At 42.3% G+C, this 25,293-nt stretch overlaps 1 protein-coding gene across 1 annotated transcript in view; it reads left to right on the top strand.

Moving 5' to 3' along the window:
* LOC145399298 (sodium-coupled monocarboxylate transporter 1-like) overlaps positions 1-15,214 on the top strand; it is a 37,915-nt gene extending 22,701 nt beyond the window's left edge. Inside the window, exons 7-12 of the mRNA XM_080271966.1 lie at positions 4,646-4,764; positions 5,010-5,164; positions 6,455-6,702; positions 14,106-14,229; positions 14,655-14,871; positions 15,009-15,214. Coding sequence (XP_080128092.1) covers positions 4,646-4,764; positions 5,010-5,164; positions 6,455-6,702; positions 14,106-14,229; positions 14,655-14,871; positions 15,009-15,214 — 1,069 coding nt within the window. The remainder of the gene's footprint in view (positions 1-4,645; positions 4,765-5,009; positions 5,165-6,454; positions 6,703-14,105; positions 14,230-14,654; positions 14,872-15,008) is intronic.
* Positions 15,215-25,293: the final 10,079 nt, after the last annotated feature.

The raw sequence follows: 25,293 nt of genomic DNA, 5'->3' as shown, positions 1-25,293 counted from the left end.
CTTGTTTTAATGCAACCTCTCCTCATCCACTCCACAAGGGTGAGCAGTATTCAAGCTGAGAGCGCATATGACTCTTATAAATCATAACCAATTACTCGTTCGTGAAGAAGTTACGGACTCTGTACAATAATCCAAGTTTCTTTGAGGTGGTTTTAGAAAGTGATCTGACATGAGAGGTCCAGCTGAGGGCATTGTTAAGCGAGACACCGAAAATTTCAATACTTTTGGAAATGGGAATATTTGTAGCATTGAAGGTAATATACGATTCTGGCAATACCTGTCTAATAGTAAATTGTATATATTTAATTTACTAGCATTAAATGAGACAAGGTTAATTTGTCCCCATTCACTGATCGTGGATAAGTCTTGATTTAAAGCGATGGCTGTACTGAGTTGAGAGTTAGAGATATCAGACTTTGTAAATGGATGTCTGAGTGTGAATGAAATATGAAGTGTTGAGTCATCTGCGTATGAATGGATGGGACTGTGGGTGACAGATAAGAGATTATTAATATGAACAAGGAACAGGGTTGGTGCCAGAACTGATCCCTGCGTCACGCCGGCGTTAATTGAGTGGAAACTGGAATATGCAGCATCTACTTTTGCTCTTATTTTTCTGTTGCTGAGATATGAGGAAATCAAAAGAACAAAGAGTTTAGTCCATAGCAAGGGAGTTTGGACAACAGGGAACGGTGCCACACTCTGTTGAAAGCTTTAGAAATATCCAGGGCTACTGCATGAGTAACTCCATGTAGATCAACTGATTGATGGATGGTATGAGTCAGGAGAATGGGTATGTCAATGGTGGATCTCTCGTGGCGAAAACCATATTGTCTATCACTAATTAACTTGTCGGATTCAAGATGTTTAACTATGTGCTTATTAATTAGTTTCAATTTATATGTAGAAAGAAAGAGAGAGGTGAAAAGATTAGTAAGAGAGAGTAAGAAGAGAGTGGATGAGGAATTTGGAAGGAATTTGAGTGTAAAGTGGAGGGACTGTAAGAAAATGTTCTAGAAAGAGGTGAAAAGAGTAAGACAGGGTGGAAGTGAAGTTAGCAGGGGAGTGAAAGATAAAAATGGTAGATTACTAGTGGAGAAGGGAGAAAAAGTGAGCAGATGGAGAGAACACTTTAAGGAATTGTTGAACGTGGAGGATGGAAGTAATGCAAGTATAAGTGGCTGGGGAATGGCTGGGAGAAGGAGGGAGGTGAGAAGACAGGAAGAAATCAGTAGGATAGAAGTTGTGGAAGCAATGAAGAAAGTTAAATCGGGGAAAGCCCCAGGAATTGATGGAGTGTGTGGTGAAATGTTGAAGCATGGGGGAGAGATAGTAGTAGAATGGATGTGGAAGATGTGCAGATTGGCCTGGGAGGAAGGTAGAGTCCCGGAGGATTGGAAGTCAGGTATTATTATTCCCTTGTACAAAGGGAAAGGGGAAAAAGAAGTGTGTGGTAATCATAGGGGCATTTGTCTTCTTAGTATAATAGGAAAAGTGTATGGTAGGATACTTATTGACAGAGTTAGAGAAAGAACAGAGAAATTAGTTGGAGAAGAACAGGGAGGCTTTAGGAAGGGAAGAGGTTGTGTAGATCAGATATTCATTCTTAGATCTTTAGTGGAAAAGTTTCTAGAGAAGGGAAAGAAGTTGTATGCGGCTTTCATGGATTTGGAGAAAGCATATGACAGGGTGGATAGACTAGGATTGTGGAAAGTGTTAAGAATATATGGAATAGATGGGAAGTTGTTGAATGCTGTGAAGAGTATGTACGATGGTGCGAAGGCTGCAGTGCGTGTGGATGGTGAACTAAGTGAATTTTTCTCTTTGAAAGTTGGGTTGAAACAGGGATGTGTGATGTCTCCATGGTTGTTCAATCTGTACATGGATGGGGTAATAAAAGAGGTACAAGGTAGGGTAGTGGATGTTGGAGTGGCCCTGGTGAGAGAGGATAGTGTTTGGAAACTCCCTGTACTGTTGTTTGCAGATGATACCGTGTTGTTGAGTGAAGACGAAGGAGAGCTGCAAGGCTTGGTGGATGAGTTTGAGAGAGTGTGTAGGAAACGGAATCTAAAGGTGAATGTAGGGAAGAGTAAAGTGATGGTCTTTGAGAGAGGTGAAGTCAGTGAATGTACAGCGAGGTTGGATGGTGAGGAATTGGAAAATGTGAGTACGTTTAAGTACTTGGGTAGTGTGATGAGTAAGGATGGAGGTTTGGAGGGTGAAGTGCTTGAAAGGGTACAGCAGGGAAGAAAGGTTGCTGGTTCTTTGAAAGCAGTGATAAGAAACAGGGAAGTGAGCATGGAAGTGAAAAAGTTACTACATGACAGTATTGTGATACCAACTCTAACGTACGGAAGTGAAGCTTGGACGTTGTTGGAAGGACACAAGTCAAGAGTGAGAGCCGTGGAAATGAGTTATTTAAGAGGAGCCTGTGGAGTCACATGGAGAGACAGGCTGACGAATGAGGATATAAAGGAGCGTTGTGGTGTTGATGTGGATGTGATAGGAAGCGTTATGAGGAACACACTGAGGTGGTTTGGCCATGTGGAGAGGATGGAGGGTGAAAGACTGACGAAGAGAGTGTATGTGAGTGAGGTGGAGCGGGAAAGAGGGAGGGGGAGGCCGAGGATGAGATGGAGAGATGGGGTGGAGAGGTATATGAGAGAGGGGGGTGTGAGTTGGGAGCAGGGGAGTGAAATGGCGGGGGACAGGGCGACTTGGAGGCGATTTGTTTGTGGCCACCCCAAACGGGATTGAGGCGTCTGGTAATAGATAGATAGATAGATAGAAAAACCTTATCAACAGAAGATGTGACAGCTATTGGTCTGTAATCAGAGGGGTCAGAGGAACTTCCTTTCTTTGGAATTGGGTGGATATTGGCTTCTTTCCGTGAAGTAGGGAATGTTTTCAGAAGTCCCTCCAGTAGTCCAAAAAAAAAAAAAAAAAAAAAAAACAGTAGTCCGAAAGACCCTCGGTCCCCTGGCACTCGGATTACAGGACTTTTATTGTACTTGAATGCCACCCTCTAACTCCTCAGGAATTTCCCTGAAATACCTCTCTTTGTCCGTTCTTGGTAAAACTTTTGACCGACAAGCCAGAAATCTTTGTTGCCCTCAGTCCCTAGCCAGTTTAGAAGCATAACCCATCACCTGTTGCTAGCGTCCCTGGTGAGACAAATCCCCTACTTGATCTTGGGCATTCAACAACACATTCATCAGCTTCTCCCACAGTAACACACTTATGAGTACCCTACCACTCAAAAGGGTCATCAACAACACTGACCACACCAAACTGACTCCTGACTGCCACTGCATACTCCTCAGTGCATTCCATACTCAAAACTGAATAGTTATACATGACATCCCGAGATTTTCCCATATTTCATCTGTAGCCTTAAAGCAGCAACATCAAGTCTGTGAACTGCAGAAAAGGACTCTGTTTTCCTGAAAACCAAGCAGTTCTACAGGATGCTCCAGGGTTCTTACAACAAGGTGGTCAGTCTCCTTAGCAACCCCTTCAACAATGAAATAAAAAGTCCAGCAGTGAAGATAAGGCTTCTGGAATCTGGATGCAGAAATTTTCAACATATTGTATTTTCAAAATACATAAAGTTAGAACTATTGGAATTCCTGGTTCTAAAGCCATGGGGACCTACTTATGCACAATCCTCAAAGCCTTCCCTGTCAGTGCCAGTGACTGCACTGAAGTTGCTAAAGGCTAAAAGTGTATCCCACAAGGGGCACTGTTCCACACCTGAGTTGAAGCTGGTATAGAACAGGTCTTTTTCTTTGAGATAACTCATCTCAGTAAGTACATACACAACAATATGAGAGATAATGCCATAACTGAATCATACATAACTCTGTGCAAGAATCTTCAATACAGTGTAATCATTTGCTAATTCTTTGCTTCATCAGTCTCCACATCTTGATGTCTTGTACATCTGTTTGAACTGCTGTACAATATCTCATTCTTCCATCATCTCCTGTACATGTACTTCCCTCACAAAAATATAAGTGTTCCATGTTGTCACACCGGAGGCAGTCTACAGTACTTGGAGGAAACAACTCCATTGTGCTTCTATTTTCAACTACATCAGTTCTTATCCTAATGATGCAAGGATATATTATTCCACATTTCTCAATGGATCACTTTCCTTATTTTTTTTTTTTAAATACTATCGCCAGTTTCTTCCATCCACATGACAATGCTGAGCCTAGTATATATTCCTTTTTGAAGTTGTCTTGCAGCCATTTTGTTCAATTTTCTTCTCCATATCACATCTTTCAGAGCACACATTAGCCTTCCACTTCAAGTGACTACTTGCCCCATTTCATACTTTAGCTTTTACGTACATTAATCATGCAAGTAAAACAATCATAGATTATAAATTTCTTGATAAAGTTACCATCTATGTATTTATCAAACAACACATGAGGTCAGGGTGACACAGTGGTAGAGTGTCGGACTTGGGACTGGTGGGTCGTGAGTTCGAGCCATGCCAGGTAGCTGCCATGCCGGGAGGGGTAGTGCCCTTCTGTCACCTAGCAGGGCTATATGATCTAGTAAGGTCTAGCTCGAGGGATAATTTCCCTTTGAAACAACACATTCATAATTATCAAACAATGTCCCACTTTCCACACAGTACGCTGTCCAGCTGCTGTAACTCTATGGCTTGCCTGCTGTGGGAGGACTTTCTGAAGGATATACCATACTTCAGCAAGATGTCAGATGCCTCAGCCACGAGAGTCCTCAAGCTCATATGTAATGCTTTCTTCTCATGTTATCAGCAATAATTCTGCAGTTTTGAGGGGGCCATAAACTCTTTTAAAAATCATTCCCTGTGTTGTCAATACACACTCAGCACTGCATGTTGTCCATGGCATTTATAATTTTATACAATGGAACCAGACTGTATCATCAGCATAGAGTATTGCAAAACACTTTCCTTACATTCTGGTAGACACTGTTTTGTGACACTGTGTATTGATGCTGCATGTTGGTGGCAGCTGTGGTGATGGGCCTGTCAGGCATCTGTGTGGGTGTGCTGGCAGGCAACGTGGGCAACATCTTCCACGTCTTCGCCAGCATGTCAGGAGCTGCCAGGGGACCAATCCTAGGGGTCTTCCTGGCTGGCATGTGCACACCCTGGGTCAACACAAAGGTGGGCACAGGTTTACGCTCTCCACATAAAAGTATTGTTATTTCATTTCATCATCCAATCCTACGTTGCTCCATGAGGAGGATATTATTAATAGTCAAAAATTTATACATGTAACCTACAACTACAGGGATTTACTATATCTTGTAGGCATTACCTCCCACACAGGGTTTTGGGAGAGTAGGGGGTATCAGCTCTTTCAAAACTAAAGTTTACTCTTCCCTAATGGTCAAACACATCACGCAGAATAAGTAAATGCAAATCATTACATTCTTGTGAGTGGTGTGTGAGAGGTAAGTTGTATAAAGATGGCTGCTACGTTGGCTGGAAAGTTCTTTGATTAGTGAAGCATACTGTACTGCATGCAAAGGGCTAGCCAGGAGAGGCCACCAGAACTGTACAATCGTTGTATTATTATGACGGAAGCAGCACAGATTACTTAATATAAATCATGACATAAAAACAATTATTGCTCATTCTTTCACTCATACATAAAATAGTATTTCATAATCACTGTACATCCTGAAACAAAGATGTCACAGGTTTTATAACTTACTGTTCCTCTCATTTCTCATACATTTCTTCATAATCACACTCATTATCAATGGATGTCAATTATTTCATTACACTGGTGTGTAATTCTTGTGGATTTCATATTTTCCCCCAGCAAAACTTTTGTACTTTACAATAATGCAATTATTTGTATCATTATAATTAGCTACAACATAAGTTCAGTCCTCTCTACTGCTCTTATGCCCATACCACCAGCGTCAAGGTTACTCTTTCCCATCACCAAATGTGTCTTTTATTATCACATTTTTCTCCCAGATTGGAACTTGACATATATAAACCTCATGCTGACAAATTTATGATCTTTCATACTTCTGCTATACATCATTCATCAACAGAGCAACTCCTTCTGTACGCCATCCACTCACGTGTTCACACCTTCTCACTCCTCCACTTCATGCCCGTTCATCCTTGCCTCACGCAGTGCCAACACAACATACCATGAATTCCTTAACACATTCACCATATTCACACCTCACATCAAAAGGCCACACGAACTAGCTTATTATTAGTGCAGGACCTAGATCAGGGGATTGCTGCAAAACTGCCGAGAGTAAGAATAGAGGATATGGGACTGTTATCTCAGTTGATCCTCTTCCTTTTTAATATCAGGTCTGCTGGGAATATGGAGGGCAATATTATAACACATGCAAGTAGTATTTTATATCAACTGATGTCCACATAAAACCACAGTGATTCATATGACCATACCACAATCTTCAGGGTGCAGTGTTAGGATTCCTGGTGGCCTTCTGTTACAACATTTGGGTGGTGGTGGGCAAGTTCCTGCGTGGGGGAGGACACCCCACCCACCTCCCCCTTTCTGTTGACAGCTGTCCTGAGAACCTCCTCCATCCTGTCAACGCCTCCATCGTCGCCTTCATCAACAACATCACCACTGCTACACCCAGCACCAATCTCAGTACTGACCTGACTGCAGATTTCACCACTGTGGCACCTGACACTAACAGGTTAACAAACAGTGTCATCAAACATGAAACTTTCTCTTTAACTACAAGTAGGGGGGGTTTCATGAATACTCCCCAAGTATCCCTGCTTGTCATATGAGGCGACTAAAAGGGTTGTTGGTGGGTTAGTGCCCCATCCCGTAAAAAGAACTAACTAAACAAGCGAATAAAGCGCCTCGGACCAGGACGGACCATTCGTTGACGACTAAGGAATGGACAAAGTACATTCTAAGGGTGGGGACATGGAATGTGAGAGGAGTGAATGATGAAATGAAAGAGAGAAAGAGAGACTGTTCAGGTGCTTGAAGATGCAAGAGTGGATGTATGTGGATTGACTGAAACTAAACGGGGGGGTTGAAAGGGTGAGAGAATGGGAATACAGTTTAGGAATATGTGCCGGAGTTAATGAGAATGAGAGTGCAAGAGAGGGAGTATGTCTGATGATAAGCAAATAGTGGAAGGAGATTATAAGAGAGTATAGAACAGTGGATGCAAGGATTGTATGGGTGATGATGAAAGAAGGTGGACAGGCTTCGGTGACTGTATGTGCGTAAGCGACGACAAAGGACCAAGTGGCAAGAGTGAAAGATGAGTTTTGGGCAAGTGTAGAAGAATGTATGGACAAGTTTTAGAGGAGTGAGAGAGTGTTTTAGATTGGAGACAAAAATGGAAAGGTGGGAATGTAAGGAGTAGACTGTAGCACCAGTCGAGCAGGGCAGTGCTCCCGAGGTGGATGGAAAGCTAATGACAGGGAGTGCTGGAGCTCCCATTTCATCAGCCCTTAGGACTAGTTCCTGACAATCCCCCTTTGCTGAACTTTTTCAGTGTCTCAGTTACACAGAGAGTAGGCCAGCATGCTCTCCAGTACAAATTTCTCTAACTATCTACACCAAACTACATGCACAGTACACACTACACTTTCTATTCAAAATTCAACTAAATTGGCGTCTCATCACCAAGCCTCGGAGTCCCCGGGGGGGGGACCATAAATGCTCCCACCATCCGCCCCTCTCCCGGTGACGACTCGAGGTGCCTGGAACCACTGTCTGACTCTCTTCTTCTTCATTTCTGCAACATTCGCGGCCTTTCCTCTAACTTTCGCTCTGTTGAGCACCACCTCTTCTCTAAACCTCACCTTCTTTTTCTAACTGAGACTCAGCTGTCTGAGGCAGCTGACAGCAAACCCTTTTCTGTATCCTCCTACTTTCTCTATACTCATTTCAAAGCCAAAGGTGGCTGTTGTGTATATATACGCAACGACTTATCTTGCTCTCGTGTTCCTGAACTCGATTCTTCTGAATTCTTTACACTCTGGCTTTGGCTTTCCTGTCATTCTCTGACTAAATATATCTGTGCTGTTTACTTATCCCCTAGTTCTACTGACTATCAAAAATTCTTCGACTATCTTACTTCTACGATGGAACACATTCTATCCATTTCTCCTTTCTCTGAAATCTCCAATCTAGGAGATTTCAATGTTCACCACCACCTTTGGCTCTCCTCTCCTTTCACTGATCCACCTGGTGAAGAAGCCTACATCTTTTCTATCCTTAATGACCTAGAGCAGCTTGCACAGCACCCTACAGTATCCCTGACCGCCTTGGAGAGAGCTTCAACATACTTGACCTCTTCCTCACAACTAATCCTTGTGCTTACTCTGTTAATCTTTTCTCTCTGTTGGGCTCCTCCGATCACAACCTTATCACCTTAACCTGTCCTATCACTCCGGTATGGCCTGTGGACCCTCCAAAGAAACGTCGTCTGTGGCATTTTGGAGCCGCGGACTGGGAGGCCCTCAGGCAGTACTTCTTTGATTTTCCCTGGAATGATTATTGCTTCCATGGCCGTGAGCCATCTGAGTGTGCCTTGCGCATTATGGAGGTTATTCTCTCGGGCATGGAAGCATACATTCCTTTCTCATATCCTTTGACTAACGCAAGAAAGCCTTGGTTTAATCACGCTTGTTCTAATGCTGTCCGCAACAAGGAGAGGGCCTACCAAAGGTACCGGAGCCAACCCACCCCTGAATCACATCATCTTTACGTTTCTGCCCGGAATCGTGCTAAGTCTGTTCTTCGCTCCACTAAAAATAATTTCATCCATACTAAATGCTCTCAACTCTCCAACTCGAATTCTTCCCGCTCCTTCTGGCACCTTGCCAAAAATCTTTCTATCAACTTTACCTCATCATCCTTCCCTCCTCTTTTCTACTCTGATCTTTCTGTAGCTAATTCATCTACTGATAAAGCAGATCTCTTCGCACAGACTTTCTCCTCCAATTCCACCTTAGATGATTCAGGTGCCGTTCCTCCATCACTTCCCCCCTCTGACTTCCTCATGGCTGACATTAAAATTTCTTCAGCTGATGTATTTTCTGCCATCACTGGCCTCAGTACTAAGAAGGCATATGGGCCTGATGGGGTCCCTCCTGTTGTTCTCAAGAACTGTGCTTCTGTGCTTACACCCAGCCTAGGCAAACTCTTTTGCCTTTGTCTGTCAACTTGTACCTTTCCTTCTTGCTGGAAGTTTGCTCTCATTCAGCCAGTCCCAAAGAAGGGTGACCACTCCCAACCCTCCAACTATCGTCCAATTGCTTTAACGTCCTGTATTTCAAAAGTTTTCGAGTCAATTCTCAATAGAAAAATTTTAAGGCATCTTTCCTATCACAACCTTCTTTCCGATCATCAGTACGGGTTTTGTCACGGACGCTCCACTGGCAATCTTCTCACCTACCTTTCAAACTCCTGGTCATCCTCCTTTCGGGACTTTGGCGAAAGCTTTGCCATTCCACTTGACATCTCAAAGGCTTTCGATCGAGTCTGGCATAAATCTTTAATTTCCAAACTGCCCTCCTACAGTTTCTATCCTTCTATCTGTGCCTTCATCGCTAGCCTCCTTTCTGGTCGTTCTATAGCCGCTGTTGTAGACAGCCATCGTTCTTCTCCTGGATCTATCAACAGTGGTGTTCCTCAGGGCTCTGTCCTATCACCAACTCTCTTCCTTTTATTCATCAATGATCTTCTAAGCTGTACATCTAACCCTATCCACTCATACGCTGATGACTCCACCCTTCACCTTTCCATTCGGTTCTCGCAACGCCCATCTCAACAGTTACTTCAACAAACAAGGGATGAGGCTATGGCACACCTAGTGTCTGACTTGGCTCGTATCTCTGACTGGGGTAAAAATAATATAGCTGTTTTTAATGCATCTAAGACTCAGTTCTTACACCTATCAACCCGAAAAAATCTTCCACAGGTATACTCAGTAATGTTTAATAATATTCAGCTTAATCCTGCATCATCCTTGAACATGCTTGGGGTTTCATTTACTTGGGACTTATCTTGGAAAGATCAAATTACATCTCTTGTAAAATCTGCTTCCAAGAGATTGGGTGTGCTAAGCCGACCCTGCTCTTTCTTTACCCCTGCACAATTGTTGACTCTAAACAGGGGTTTTATCCGCCCCTGTGTGGAGTATAACTCTCATGTGTGGGGAGGCTCCCCACATACAGCTCTTCTCAATAGGGTCGAGTCAAAGGCTTTTCGTCTCATTAACTCTCCTCCTCTTACTGACTCCCTTCAACCTCTGTCTCTTCGCCACACTGTTGCATCTTTATCTCTTTTCTATCGCTACTTTAATGGTCACTGCTCCTCTGAACTGTCTGCTTGCATTCCTCCACCTCTATGACAGGTGCGTAGCACCCGTCTGGCAGCAAACTCTCATCCCTTTTCTGTCCAACCTTCTAATGCAAGAGTTAACCGTTACTCCCAGTCTTTCATTTATGCAACAGGTCAACTTTGGAATTGTCTCCCTCTGTCTGTATTTCCTGCTGCCTATGATCTCCAGTCTTTCAAACGCAGTGTGTCTAGGCAACTCAAAATGATCGGATTTTGAATTTGGCTCTCTATTGTATTTTGTTTTTCTCATGAAGGGAACTGTTACTGCGGGCTCATGGCCTTTGGTTCCTTCTTCCTCGCATAAAAATAAAAAGTGGATGCAGTGGTTGGTCAGTGGGGTGTGCCAACTGAAGTTTGGAATGGTAGTGCTTTGGTGGACGTCTGTGCTGGTAAGGGGTTGGCAATAGCCCAGGCATAAGATGATCCACAGATATACATGGAGAGTCATGAGGAGGATGAGACTGTGAACTTGTTGAACGAAAGGCAATGATAGATTACATGTGTGTGGATGAGCGAATGAGAAGAAAAGTGTTGGATGCAAGAGTGTGGAGAGGGTGGAGGAATGGAACTTAGTGATGGCCAAAGTAGGGCTGCAAAGAAAATTGGTGAAGGGACGAAGGGGAAGACAGGAGGAAACAACTCCTGTGAGAAGAGTGAAGAAGTTGCAAGATAGTGAGAAAATGGCAGAGTATAAGAGCAAAGAGGAAGAAAGATTGGGAAGTTATGAGTTAGAGCAGATGGAAGAGGTGCAAGATGTATGTAAGATAATCACGGATGAGATAGGCGCAGCTTGTGAGGTGGTTTGTGGAGTAAGGAGGAGATGCAGGGGTGTGCAGGGGACAGCATGGTGGAATGATGAGGTGAAACGAGCTGTGGAACAAAAGAAGAAGGCATATAGTGACTGGCTAGCGAGTATAGGTAGGGGAGAAGATGAGAGAGAAGAGAAAGGTATATGTGAGGAGGAGATGGGAGGTGAAGAGATTGGTGAAGTAGAGTAAGAAGAAAGTGGATGAAAAGTTTGGGAGGAATCTGATAGTTAAGTGGAGGGTAAGAAATTGTTTTGGAAGAAGGTAAAGAAAGTAAGACAGTATGAAAATGGAAATAGTAGGGAAGTGAAAGATGGGAACAATAGACTGTTGGTGGGGAAGAGAGAGAAAATGAGGAGATGGAAGGAGCACTTCGAGGATGTGTTAAATGTAAAGAGTGAGAGCAGTGCGAGTATAAGTGGTTGGGGAACGGCTGGGAGAAGAGATGAGAGGAGGGAGGAAGAGATCAGTAGGGCGGAAGTAGTGGAAGCAATGAAGAGGATGAAGATGGGTAATGCCCCAGGAATTGATGGAGTGTGTGGTGAAATGCTGAAGTATGGGGGTGAGCTTGTGGAGTGGATATGGAAGTTGTGTAGACTGGCTTGGGAAGAGGGAAGGGTTCCAGAGGACTGGAAAATCAGATATAATTGTTCCTTTATACAAAGGAAAAAGGGAGAGAGAAGTATGTGGTAACCATAGGGGTATTAGCCTTCTTAGTATGACTGGAAAAATATATGGCACAATACTCATTGATTGGGTTAGGCATATAACAGAGGAGCTAGTTGGAAAAGAACAAGGGGGATTTAAGAAGGGAAAAGGGTGTGTAGATCAGATATTTGTTTTAAGATGTTTAGCGGAGAAGTATCTAGAGAAGGGAAAGAAAGTGTATGCTGTCTTCTTGGACTTTGAGAAAGTTTATGACAGGAAAGATAGGCAAGGTATGTGAAAGGTATTTAAGAATATATGGAGTGGAGGGGAAATTGTTGAATGCTGTGAAGAGTATGTACGAAAGAGCTAGGGCTACGGCGCAAGTGGATGATGAGCTGAGTGAGTTCTTTGATCTAAATGTTGGACTAAAACAGGGATGTGTGATGTCTCCATGGCTGTTTAATATATACATGGTTGGGGTTGCATAGGAGGTGCAAGGTAGGTCAGTGGATGTGGGGGTGGCTCCAATGAATGAGGGTGAGATTTGGAAGATTCCGGTGTTGCTGTTTGCTGATGATACAGTATTGTTGAGTGAAGATGAATGGGAGTTGGAAGGTTTGGTGAATGAATTTGGGAGAGTGTGTAGGAAGAGGAATCTGAAAGTTAATGTAAACAAGAGTAAAGTTATGGTATTTGAGAGGAATAAAGTCAAAGAATGCACAGTGAGGTTGGATGGTGAAAATAGGGAGAATGTGAGTATCATCAAGTACCTGGGTAGTGTGATGAGTAAGGATGGAACTTATGGAGATGGAGTTCTTGAAAGGGTACCGCAGGGAAGGAAGGATGTTGATTCACTGAAAGCAGTGATGAGAAATAGGGAGGTGAGTATGGAAGTTAAGGAGTCACTGCATGATAGTATTGTGATCCCTATTCTGACGTATGGAAGCGAGGCATGGACCTTGCTAAAATGGAACAAGTCAAGAGTGAGAGCAGTGGAAATGAGTTACTTGAGAGGGGCATGTGGAGTGACATGCAGGGACAGGTTGACGATTGAAGAAGTGAAGAAATGTTGTGGTGTGGATGTGGATGTGGTTGAGAAAATTAGGAGAAATACAGTGTGGTGGTTTGGGCATGTAGTGAGAATGGAGAATGAAAGACTGACTAAGAGGGTGTATGCAGATGAAGTGAAGGGAGGGAGAGGGAGGGGCAGACCAAGGATGAGGTGGAAGGATGGAGTTGAGAGGTATATGAGGGAGGGGGGAGTGAGTTGGGGGGAGTGCAGTCAAATGGTGGGTGACAGAGCGACTTGGAGGCGTTTTGTCTGCGGCCACCCTTTGTGGGATTAGAGTGTTGGGCTATAGATAAGTATAGATTCAACATTAAAGGAGAATTACTCATGAAATTATTTTTTGGTAAAAAGTAAAGCAAGAGAGGACGTTACCCTCTCTTGCTTTACCTTTGAGTTTTCTTGAGCTTCATCATTTTCATTATCATCATCCCAACATTTTTTCCCAACCAAGGATGCAGTGAGACAGGGCCAGAGGGCAAAAAAGAAAAAAAATGGCAGGAGGAGAACTAATCAACAACATGCCTAGTTAAATGAACCACATTCTTATTTACTCACCATTCAAACTCCTGGAATCCTGACTCCACATCACAAGCATAACGTACCACACTTATGCACTTCACCTTATTGATCAGCTAGAACCAGTTTGATGACTGTCACATCACGTGGTAAAAACAGAGGTGCCAAGCCACGTCATACTTTAGTACAAAATTCTTTCAAGCAGTTTGATCCCTTGACAGTTTCCTAGCCTTATCAACCTCCATGCCTCATTTTCTCACACATTCCTTCACCATATCTGTCCACCTTCTTGGTCTTCCATACCTCCTCCAACCTTCATGTTTTAACAGTTATACTCTTTTCGCGATACTACAGTATTTACATCCATCCTGTTCAAATTACCATACCATCTAAAGACACACTCTACTGTCCATAGACTTCCTCACTCCACATCTTTCATGACTCACACTATACTTCTCATCCCACCCACACTCCACACATATTCCCCCAAAACTACATTTCTACTGTACTTACTCTAAGCTTTTCATTTCACACTAATGTCACACTCAAATGTTACTGTGGGCACTGAAACTCCCTTATGTACTCCTCAAGCATAGGCAATATACTTGGACCTGTATGACATCAGTATCTTCATTGCAACTGCCATCTTATTTTCCTGTGAGTCTCCACTTTTCCCTTCCTTTGCAGATTTACCACTCTCCACTATACCACCTCTGTACTGAATCTCTGTCACCAATTCAAGTCTCTCATCATACACCATCACATCACACTGGGAGTCACCTTCTTCCTCAGCAACCATCACTTTGCTATCGTTTACATATGCTTTCAGATCACTATGCTCACAAATATTCACCACAGTCTGCACCAATCTTCAAATCTCTTGTTCAGCAGTTAACACAGCATCATCTGCCCACACCATATTTGAGATAATCCACCCTTCACCACTCGTTACCGTCCTCATCCCTCTCTCAATAGCTTGACTTTTAATCTCTAATAAACCCATTCATACACAGTATATGGTATGTACATTGAACAGCCATGAATATGTTACACATACGAGGTCTGTTCAGAAAGTATCCGACCTTTGGCTAAAAAAAAAAAAATAAATAGCTAACCTGTTGAGCTACGACACTAATCCCCCTAAAAGTAGTTAGCTTCTGACTTGACACACGTAGCCCAGCATTCTTTCCACTTGGTGAAACAATGTTCAAAGTCGGTTTTCAATATCTCCTGCAGGTGAATCATCGCGTTCGTAATGATCTCTTCTCTCGGATGAACATTGCTCAACACATGTTGGAGTGTGCAAATCGTGATCCAGACCTTCTGAAGATTGTTATAACTGGAGATGAAACTTGGGTGTACGAGTACAATCCAGAAACCAAAGCACTGTCGTCCCAGTGGAAGCAAACAGAGTTGAAAGTGGCCAAAAAAAGCACGGCAGGTCCACAGCAAGGTGAAATGCGCTCGCATGTTAACATTTTTTTTTTTTTTTTGACTACCGTGATGTTCTGCATCACGAATACGCACCGGAGGGTCAGACTGTCAACAAGCATGACTACCTCGACATTTTCCGTTGTCTCCGTGATGCAGCTGGGAGGAAGAAAGCAGACCTTTGGAAAGCAGGAAGTTGGAAGCTGCAACATAACAACACCCCTGCTCATTCTTCTCAACTGATTCAGGAATTTTTAGCCAAACACAACATCCCACAGGCCCAGCAGGCTTCCTACTCGCCAGGCATGGCTCTGTGTGACTTTTGGTTACTCCTAGAGCTCAAAACTGCACTGAAGGGTTCTTGATTTGAGACGTGAGAAGATAGCATGATGAATGTGACGAAGCACCTGTAGGAGATACTGAAAACCGAATTTGAAAATGTTTCAGGGAGTGGAAAGAATGCTGGGGTACGTGTGTCAAGTCTGAAGAGTCCTACTTTGTGGGTGAATAATGTCCGAGCTCAACATGTTATCTATTCAATTTTTTAGAGCCTTAGGCTGGATATTTTCTGAACAATTCTCGTACCTATCTCACTCTAACACTGATATTAAATCACACTCTTAAGACAGGCAGTGCTTTAGTGGACATTTGTGCCGGGAAGAGGTTGGTAACCTCTTCAGGTACAAAATGATCCATAGGTATACATGGCGAGTGTTGAGAAGGGTAGGTGATGAACTGAATGAACGGAAGGCAATGACTGAATATGTGTGTGTGGATGAAAGGATGCGAAGGTGTGTAATGGATGCAAAGAATGGACTTTCCGACAACCACTTGGTGGTGAAAATCATGGTCCAAGTGAAATGGAGAAATAGAAGAAATGAAGGACAGGAGGAAGTAGTATATGCAAGGAGAGTGGAAAGGTTACAAGAGAATGAGAAAAAGACAGAATATAAGAGAGAAGTAGAGGAGCGTAACTATGGATTGGAGCAGATGGGGGACGTGGAAAGTGTGTGCAAGATATTCACGGAAGAAATCTGTGCAACATGTGAGGTGGTATGTGGGGCAAAGAGAAGACAAAAAAAGGTGCATGGAACAGCATGGTGGAACGGAGAGGTGAGACAGGCTGTGGCACAAAAGAAGAAAGCATATAGTGACTGGGAGAGAAACAGGGCGTGGAAGAAGTTGAGAGACGGAAGACAGACTATATGGGGAGAGGAAGAGAGGGGTGAAAAGATTAATAAGAGAGAGAGTAAGAAGAGCATGGATGAGGAATTTGGAAGGAATTTGAATATAAAGTGGAGGGAATGTAAGAAAATGTTCTGGAAAGAGGTAGAGTTATACAGGGTGGCAGTGAAGTTAGTCGGAGAGTGAAAAATAAAAATGGTAGATTACTAGTGCAAAAGGGAGAAAAAGTGAGCAGATAGAGAGAACACTTTATAAAATTGTTGAACACAGACAATGAAAGTAATGTGAGTATAAGTGGCTGGGGCTGGGAGAAGGAGGGATGTTAGAAGAGAGGAAGAAGTCAGTAGAATGGAAGTAGTGGAAGCAATTAAGAAAATCAAAATGGGGAAAGACCCAGGAATTGATGGAGTGTGTTGTGAAATGTTGAAACATGGGGGAGAGATGGTAGTAGAATGGATGTGGAAGATGTGCAGATTGACCTGGGAGGAGGGTAGAGTCCCGGAGGATTGGAAGTCAGGTATAATTATTCCCTTGTACAAAGGAAAAGGGGAAAAAGGAGTGTGTGGTAATCGTAGAGGCATTTGTCTTCTTAGTGTAATAGGAAAAGTATACGGTAGGATATTTATTGACAGAGTTAGGGAAGTAACAGAGGAATTAGTTGGAAACTAACAGAGAGGTTTTAGGGAGGGAAGAGCTTGTGTAGCTCAGATATTCATTCTTAAATCTTTAGTAGAAAAGTTTCTAGAGAAGGGAAATAAGTTGTTTGCGACCTTCATGGATTTGGAGGAAGCATATAACAGGGTGGATAGACAAGGATTGTGGAACGTATGTGGAACGTATTAAAAATATATGGAGTAGATGGGAAGTTGCTGATTGCTGTATGTATGAGGTTGCTAAGGCTGCAGTGCGTGTGGATAGTGAACTGAGTGAATTTTTCTACTTGAAGGTTGGATTGAAGCAGGGATGTGTCATGTCTCCATGGTTGTTCAATCTGTATGTGCATGGGGTTATAAAAGAGATACAAGGTAGGGCAAAGGATATTGGAGTGACCCTAATGAGGGAGGGCAGTGTTTGGAAGCTACTTGTACTGTTGTTTGCAGATGATACTCTGTTGTTAAATGAAGATGAAGGAGAGCTGCAAGGCTTGATGGATGAGTTTGGGAGAGTGTGTAAGAAACGGAATCTCAAGGTGAATGTAGGCAAGAATAAAGTTATGGTCTTTGAGAGAAGTGAAGTCAATGAATGTACAGTGAGGTTGGATGAGGATTAAATGGAAGATGTGAGTGCATTTAAGTACTTGGATAGTGTGATGAGTAAGGATGGAAGTTTGGAGGGTGAAGTGCTTGAAAGGGTACAACAAGGAAAAAAGGTTGCTGGTTCCTTGAAAGCGGTGATATGAAACAGGGAAGTGAACATGGAAGTGAAAAAGTTACTACGTGACACTATTGTGACACCAACTCTAACGCATGGAAGTGAACCTTGGGCCTTGGTGGAGGGACACAAGTCAAGAGTGAGAGCAGTGGAAATGAGCTATTTGAGAGGAGCATGTGGAGTCATGTGGAGAGAGATTGACAAATAAGAATGTGAAGGAGTATTGTGATGTGGATGTGGATGTGATAGGAAGTGTTAGGAGAAACACACTGAGGTGGTTTGGCCATGTGGAGAGGATGGAGTGAGAGACTGACGAGGAGAGTGTATATGAGTGAGGTGGAGGGGGGAGAGGGAGAGGGAGGCCAATGATGAGATGGAGGGCTGGAGTGGAGTGTGAGCTGGGAGAGGGGTATTGAAATGGTGGGGGACAGAGCGACATGGAGGCGATTTGTTTGTGGCCACCCCTTACGAGATAAAGGCGTCTGGCAATAGATAGATAGACAAACTTAAGACACCCTTACACAAGCCTGACTACCATTATAAAAACTCTTAACAGCAATCAATGGCTTTCTGTCCATACTATACGTACACAAAACCTTCCATATACCCCTCTGGTTACCTTGACATATGCTTTCTCCAAATCCTCAGGGAAAACGAACTAAATAGGGAGGCTGTCAGTTATCGAGCAGCGTCGAAGGCTGCCATTATGTGACCAAGGCTGATGCAGGCAAGCATGTTGGAGCCTATAAAAACGATATCTATCATAAACATCTATCATTTCTTGTCACCAGCAGTTCCTATTGTTCCATTACTGGGATTTGATCCATAAATTCCCAATCACTAGTGAAGCTATCCTGTTCATCAATCAGCGGGTGTGTTGATATACTGCCTCTTAGGCCATGATAATTCCTCCATATCAACTTTCCAGCAACAACGAACAGACATATCACAATAATTTTTGCACTCATTTCAATTACTTCCTCATTTTTTTTTACATGGACATGACTACAGCGTTTGTTCTTATTCACTGGTAATGATTCAGCGAGTTTATTTCTTTACATATGCAAATGTTTGAGGATGTGTGGTATGGTGTCAGCAGGAGTGAGGGCAGGACCGTGTATGATGTCTCGTACTGCTACTTCGGTATCACTGGCATCATCTTGACCCTCATCATCAGCAACCTCATATCCCTCTGTACTGGTGAGCTGTCTTGCCGTCGTAATGTTCACTCAGCACTGGTTGGCCCGGGTGGGGGTGAGCCCACACCAGCAGTTAGCACTAGTAATATAGTGATGGCACACCAACAGTTAGCTCTGGTATCACTGACAAACTGGGTGGCGGTACACTGACTAGCACCAGTAGTGGCAGATGGTGGTACTGTTTATCAGTGGCTGGGACTAGTAGACCAAGCTGTTCCTGGTGGTAGTACACCAACAGTCAGGGCTGGTAGCAATGGTAGGAACAAATGGTGATGCAGCAGCCGATTGGAATGACAGTATGGCAAAAGTTGCTATGCACCAGCAATATTTCCTGTTCTGTCACCTACTGTTGTCATGAAGTACCGGTATGTTGTGAAAGGTGATTAGAATGGCAACACCATAATTCTAGGCTTTGTTAATGTAGTTTCAGAGGACATTTTAATGTTCGGAACACAACTGTGTCACTGCTTCTCTATACAGACCCAACACCATTTTTTCATAACACATTTTCTTTTTATTAACAGAAAAGAGGAAGGAAAACAAATGAATTAAAAAAAAATAATCCATACATCAAATTACTGGTGTCCTCTGTTCATAAAATATCTGTAACAGTCAGACTTGAATAGCTGTAGGTTGAAGTTTGGAGGGAAACAACTCTGGGGAAGCGAGTTCCAAAGAGATGCAGTTCGGGTAATGAAAGAATTCTGATAGGCAGAAGTTCTGTAATATGGCTGAGTGACATTCCAGTCATGAGCGCTACCAGATGCCCGTGTAGCACGAGGGAAGGCATGGAGAGGTGGCACCATGGACGCAACTTCGTCTGAACATTTGCCATAAAAATATTTGTAAAATAATGCAAGGCAACATTCCTTCTTACTTGTAGGTGAGGTAGTTTATTTGTAATGGCAGGGTTGTTAATAATTCTAACAGCTTTGTTCTGAATTCTGTCTAGTTGTTTCAATGCAACCTCTCCACATCCATTCCAAACGGGTGAGCAATATTCAAGCTGAGAGTGCACGTGGCTCTTATAAATTATAGCTAACTGCTCTTCAGAATAAAAGTAATGGACTCTGTGCAATAATCTAAGTTTCTCTGAGGCGGTTTTAGCAAGTGATCTAACATCAGAGGTCCAGCTGAGGGCATTGTTAAGTGACATGCCAAGAATTTTAATACTTTTGGAGATGAGACTATTAGTAGCACAGAAGGTAATGTACGAATCTGGAAATATCTGTCTATCAGTAAATTGTATATATATTTAGTTTTACTAGCATTAAATGAGACAAGGTTGTTTCGTCCCCATTCACTGATCGCAGATAGGTCTTGATTTAAGGAAATGGTTGTACTGAGTTGAGAAGTAGAGATATTAGACTTTGTAAATGGGTGTCTGAGTGTGAATAAACTAAGTAGTGTTGAGTCATCTGCATATGAGTGGAAGGGATTGTGGGTGACAGATAAAAGATCATTAATATGAACCAGAAACAGGGTTGGCGCCAGAACTGATCCCTGCGGCACGCTGGTATTAAGTGAGTGGAAATTGGAATATAACATCATCTACTTTTACCCTTATTTTCCTGTCACTGAGATATGAGGAAATCAAAGGAAAAAAAGATGTTAGTCCATAGGAAGGGAGTTTGGACAGCAGGGAATGGTGCCATACTCTGTCGAAAGCTTTAGAAATATCAAAGGCTACTGCATGAGTTTCTCCATGTAGGTCAGTTAAATGATGGATAGTATGAGTTAGGGGATTGAGTACGTCAATGGTGAATCTTTCGTGGCGAAGATCATATTGTCTCTCACTAATTCAGTTGTTGGATTCAAGATGTTTAACAATGTGCTTATTAATTAAAGTTTCCAATACCTTACCAAGAGACGATGTGACAGCTATTGGTCTGTAATCAGAGGGGTCAGAGGAACTTCCTTTCTTAGGAATTGGGTGGATATTCAACTCTAGAATCTGAAAAATGAAATATACCATAGTTTAGCAGATGCAAACACTATCAAAGCAGAGGGAGAGTGACCATGTGCAGTTTGCCACAAGAGTGTGGGAAGTAACTTCATCTTGTACAGTATTTGTGGTAAGTGAGTACATAATGCTGATTCCATGTGTGCAGTGAGTCTGGGAGAGCATATAGAGATAGTCAGGTGTGAAAGGATTGATCCAGCTGGTGAGTTTCTTAAGTGCGTTGAAGTTTTGTTATTTAGGGGACAAGTTACTTACTGGAGGTGGGGCTGGAACTAGCTTTGTGGTTAGAGTATGGAGTGATTGGAAGAAGTTCAAGGAGCTGTTGCCTCTCCTGACACTGAGAGGGTTCTCCCTCTGTGCTAAGGGATCTTTGGATGTGGCATGTGTTTGGAGTGTAATGTTGTATGGTAGTGAGACCTGGACAGCAAAGGATGAGGATATTCGTGGGCTCAAATGTACAGAAATGACAATGATTATGTGGATGTGTATTGCATCCTTGAATGTGAGGCCTGAGGGGGCTAGGTTTACGACTGAAGAGTTGAGAGGAAGGATGGGATTGGAGCATTTTGGTGGTGTGATGAGGGGCAGATTGACATGGTTTGGGCATGTGGAGAGGATGGAGGATGACAACTGGATGCGGAAAATGAGAAGTGTGAACATTAAGGGTAGAGTTGCAAAACGCTGACCGAAAAAGACCTGGGATGAAGTCATGCAGTGTGACCTCAAGGATAAGGGACTGAATAGGGAGGCTGCCAGAGATCGGGCCAGACTTAGTTCCATACCATGACAATCTTTTTTGGTAACCTGTTTGATAATATGTACAAATATTACGCTGAAACCACACCAATGTTGGCAAGACTCTGCTTACATTATTGTGTGGTATATTTGTAGATAATTATGGAGTTGTTACTTTCATAATTTCAGGAATAGAGTGTCTGTAAAAGCTTAACTGGACTCTAAATTGTTGAACTGATGCCTCCAGGTCCTCTGAGCCCAAAGGCTGTAGATAAGCAGTTGTCGTTTCTCAGCTGCGGGAGGCTCCATCAGTGGCTGTGGAGGACCCGCTGTGGTTCACATAAGGTGGACTATGTCTATGAGGCAGACCATGTGACCACCATGACCATGTTGCCCCAAACCAAGAGTCATGACGGTGACAGCCAACCCTAGCCTATGCTGCCTTACCACCACCACACACAAATCAATCCAGTGTTCTCCAACATGAACAGTAAAGAAACATCATCCCAGTTCTGTCAGAAGAAAATGTACAACTGGTTAAATACAGTGTAAAAACCCTATCTCTACCAGTGCATGTTTCAGATGTTTTGATTTTTCCGCAATGAGTTCATCACACATGGAGAAGATACCACATAAATGAACAGCCTCTTGTAATGATTTGTTTAAAGGCAGGAACATTGCATTGATGCCGTTTATATGTAACAGTGAGCCCTCAAATATTTTAATGATGATACTTGGTATATAACTTCCTTTAGAATAATTACGGAGTGCACTACCATTACTTTTATATTTATAAGTTCAGTATAGCATGTAATGTATGTTGTGCTGGTTACGATTATTTTTTTCCATAGCCTACTTTAGACAAATCAGTAAATAATTTTATATAATGGCATCTTAATAGCAGGAAGAGGAGAAACTGTGCTGTCATACAGATGTTCACTTAATGAGAGTCCGTCAGGATTCATCCGAACGAAGGTACAACAAGCAACCCGAAAGTTGGATAAATGAGTAAACACTGAACTGATACTGAGTACAGTTACAGCATTTGCCATGTGAATTAACTTAGTATACTGTAAATAAATGATATTAAGAGTGGCACAGTATTTGGAAGTTTTAATAACCTAGGACGTGTACAGGGAAGGCTCAAATGCGATACAATCTTTTCCTCTTTGCCTAGTTAGTTCCTAAGTTTGTGGGGCTGGGTCTTGAACTATTTAAAAAAAAAAAAATCTGGTCTATGAGAGAGAGAGAGAGAGAGAGAGAGAGAGAGAGAGAGAGAGAGAGAATGGGTATTTCTGTTGTTACATGCCCTAATGAATGTTTTATTATTGGGAATAGCTGGGATATACGTGTCAGTGTGAAAGTTAGAGCTTGTAGCACCACAGACCTCATAGCACCATCAGCTTGTAGCACCACAGACCTCATAGCACCAACAGCTTGTAGCACCACAGACCTCATAGCACCATCAGCTTGTAGCACCATAGACCTCATAGCACCAACAGCTTGTAGCACCATAGACCTCATAGCACCAACAGCTTGTAGCACCACAGACCTCATAGCACCATCAGCTTGTAGCACCATAGACCTTATAGCACCAACAGCTTGTAGCACCATAGACCTCATAGCACCAACAGGTTGTAGCACCATAGATTTCACAGTGCCAACAGCTTGTAGCATCATAGAGCTCATAGCACCATAGAGCTTGTAGCATCACATAAATTAAATCCATGGGAGATTAATGTCCACAAGTTGGGGAATGACTGTACTGCTTCACTCTCTTTGTTGATGACCATACCATCACCATACTGTATAATTCTTTTTATCCATTCACGTTATTTCACACCTCCCTCCCGTCACCCTCTCCTCCATTCTAAAATGCTCATGAATTTCTCCATTATTTACACCATCCATCCTACTGATGCCTGCAGCTGTTCTGAGAATTGTACCGTAGAAATTTCTTTGTCACTCAGTGCCAAGTTTCACTCCTGTGTAAGTGTTAGCAGTAAAACATTTGTTGCATTTTGTTTTGAACACATTTTATGAATATGAGATGTCACTTTCTAATGAAAAACATATATACAATATCAGTTGACATCATCACTTGAAATCTCTGATATTTTCACAGGGATACATTCAATAGCTTTCATCCTCATGTAGCATTCACTTTTAAAAATATCTTAATACTAGTACTTTTTAATCTCTCATAAAATTAATGACAGGTGGCCCTGAAAAACGTGATAAAGATTTATACATGGACTTCTACTACAGTATGTAACTTCCTTATATGTCAATATTGTTTGCAGTGAGGTAGGTGTGCTTGGAAAAAGCACTTAAAACATGGAAAAAACGCTGTTAAAACATGGTAAAAACATATTAAAACATGGTAAAAACACTATTTAATCTGAAGGAATATCTCTGGAGGTACACACAATACATGACTTATTATACAGTGGTCTCCAAAGTTCACATATCAGCTTGAGCATATTATACATACAGTAGACCCTCTCTACAGTACACAGGATCAACTGGGGACAAACCCAATCTGATAAAGCTGATAATCCAGTAAGTCTGATGGTCCCCCCTGAAGTGGGATTTCAGGCACACAATGGAAAATAATTGAGTGAAGTAGCATATTTCAGTACTAAAAAGGAAAACTATACCCATTCTACACTTATGTGGCCCATACATTCACGCCTTTGTCATAGCACTTCATGACTAGCCTATGCGGGTTGAAAATACCACTGCCAGCATTGGTAACTGCATTCTGGGTCACTCCGGACAGGGGAAACAATCTGGTAGTCCTCATCATGCGCCTCATGTAATGTACAGTACAGCATGCGTTAACGGCAAAAAAAAAATAAAAAGAATCTGGTGGGTGCAGAGTTGCCCGGCAGGTCCACATGGTTTTCCCTCAGATTCTTAGTTTGAACTAGTAAATCCTCAAAGATTCGTACTACGAAACAATAAATCCCAAAGATTTTTGCTTTGAAATAATAAATCCACAAAAGATTCTTACTTTGAAAAAATGCCCCAAAGATTCTTTGAAATAATAAATCCCACAGAGACTCCTACCTTGAAATAATAAAGCTCCTAGAGATTCTTACTTTGAAATAATAAATCCCGGAAGATTCTTAATTAGAATAATAAATCCCCCAAAGTCTCCTACTTTGAAATAATAAATCACTTAATGGTTCTTGCTTTTAAATAATAAATCTCCGACGATTCTTACTTTAAAGTTATAAATCCCCAAAGATTTTTGCTTTGAAATAATAAATCCCCCAAAGATTCTTTATGTAAATAACTTGCAACATTCCTGAAAACTTTTCTCTAGGACAATTTATTTATTTTTTTATTTTTTTTTTTTTTAAGGGATGGGACAGAGAGGGGCTTGAAAAAAGATTAACTGGAGCTGGAGGAAGGACAGTCTGATGGAAGACGACATAATCGTCCTGTCTCTGTATTTCCTGCTGTTTATGACCTCCAGTCTCTGAAACACAGTGTGTCCAGGCATCTTAAAACCAATTTATCTTGAATTTGGCTGTTATTTTGTTATTATTATTTTTTTTTCCAAGGAGCAATCTTGCGTGCTTCTGGCCTTTGGTTCCTTTCTCCTTGCATTAAAAAAAAAAGAAAATCTGACCTAGAGGTAATTTGTGTGTGTAGAGGCAATTTGTGTGTGTAGAGGCAATTTGTGTCTGTAGAGAAAATTTTTTTGTGTGTAGAAGCAATTTGTGTGTGTAGAGGCAGTTAGTGTGTGTAGAGGCAATTTGTGTGTTTAGTGGCAGTTGGTGTGTGTAGAGGCAATTTGTGTGTCTAGAGGCAATTTGTGTCTGTAGAGGCAATTTGTGTCTGTTGAGAATTTTTTGTGTGTGTGTGTTGAAGCAATTTGTGTGTGTAGAAGCAATTTGCGTGTGTAGAAGCAATTTGTGTGTGTAGAAGCAATTTGTGTGTGTAGAGGGAGTTGGTGTGTGTAGAGGCAATTTGTGTCTGT

The sequence above is a fragment of the Coenobita brevimanus genome, chromosome 48 (genome assembly GCF_032717465.1).
Source record: "Coenobita brevimanus isolate Jiangsu-jjx chromosome 48, ASM3271746v2, whole genome shotgun sequence".
NCBI classification, from domain to species: Eukaryota; Metazoa; Arthropoda; class Malacostraca; order Decapoda; family Coenobitidae; genus Coenobita; species Coenobita brevimanus.
The sequence above is the reverse complement of the archived record's forward strand: the minus strand, read 5'-3'. Positions and strand labels throughout refer to the sequence as shown.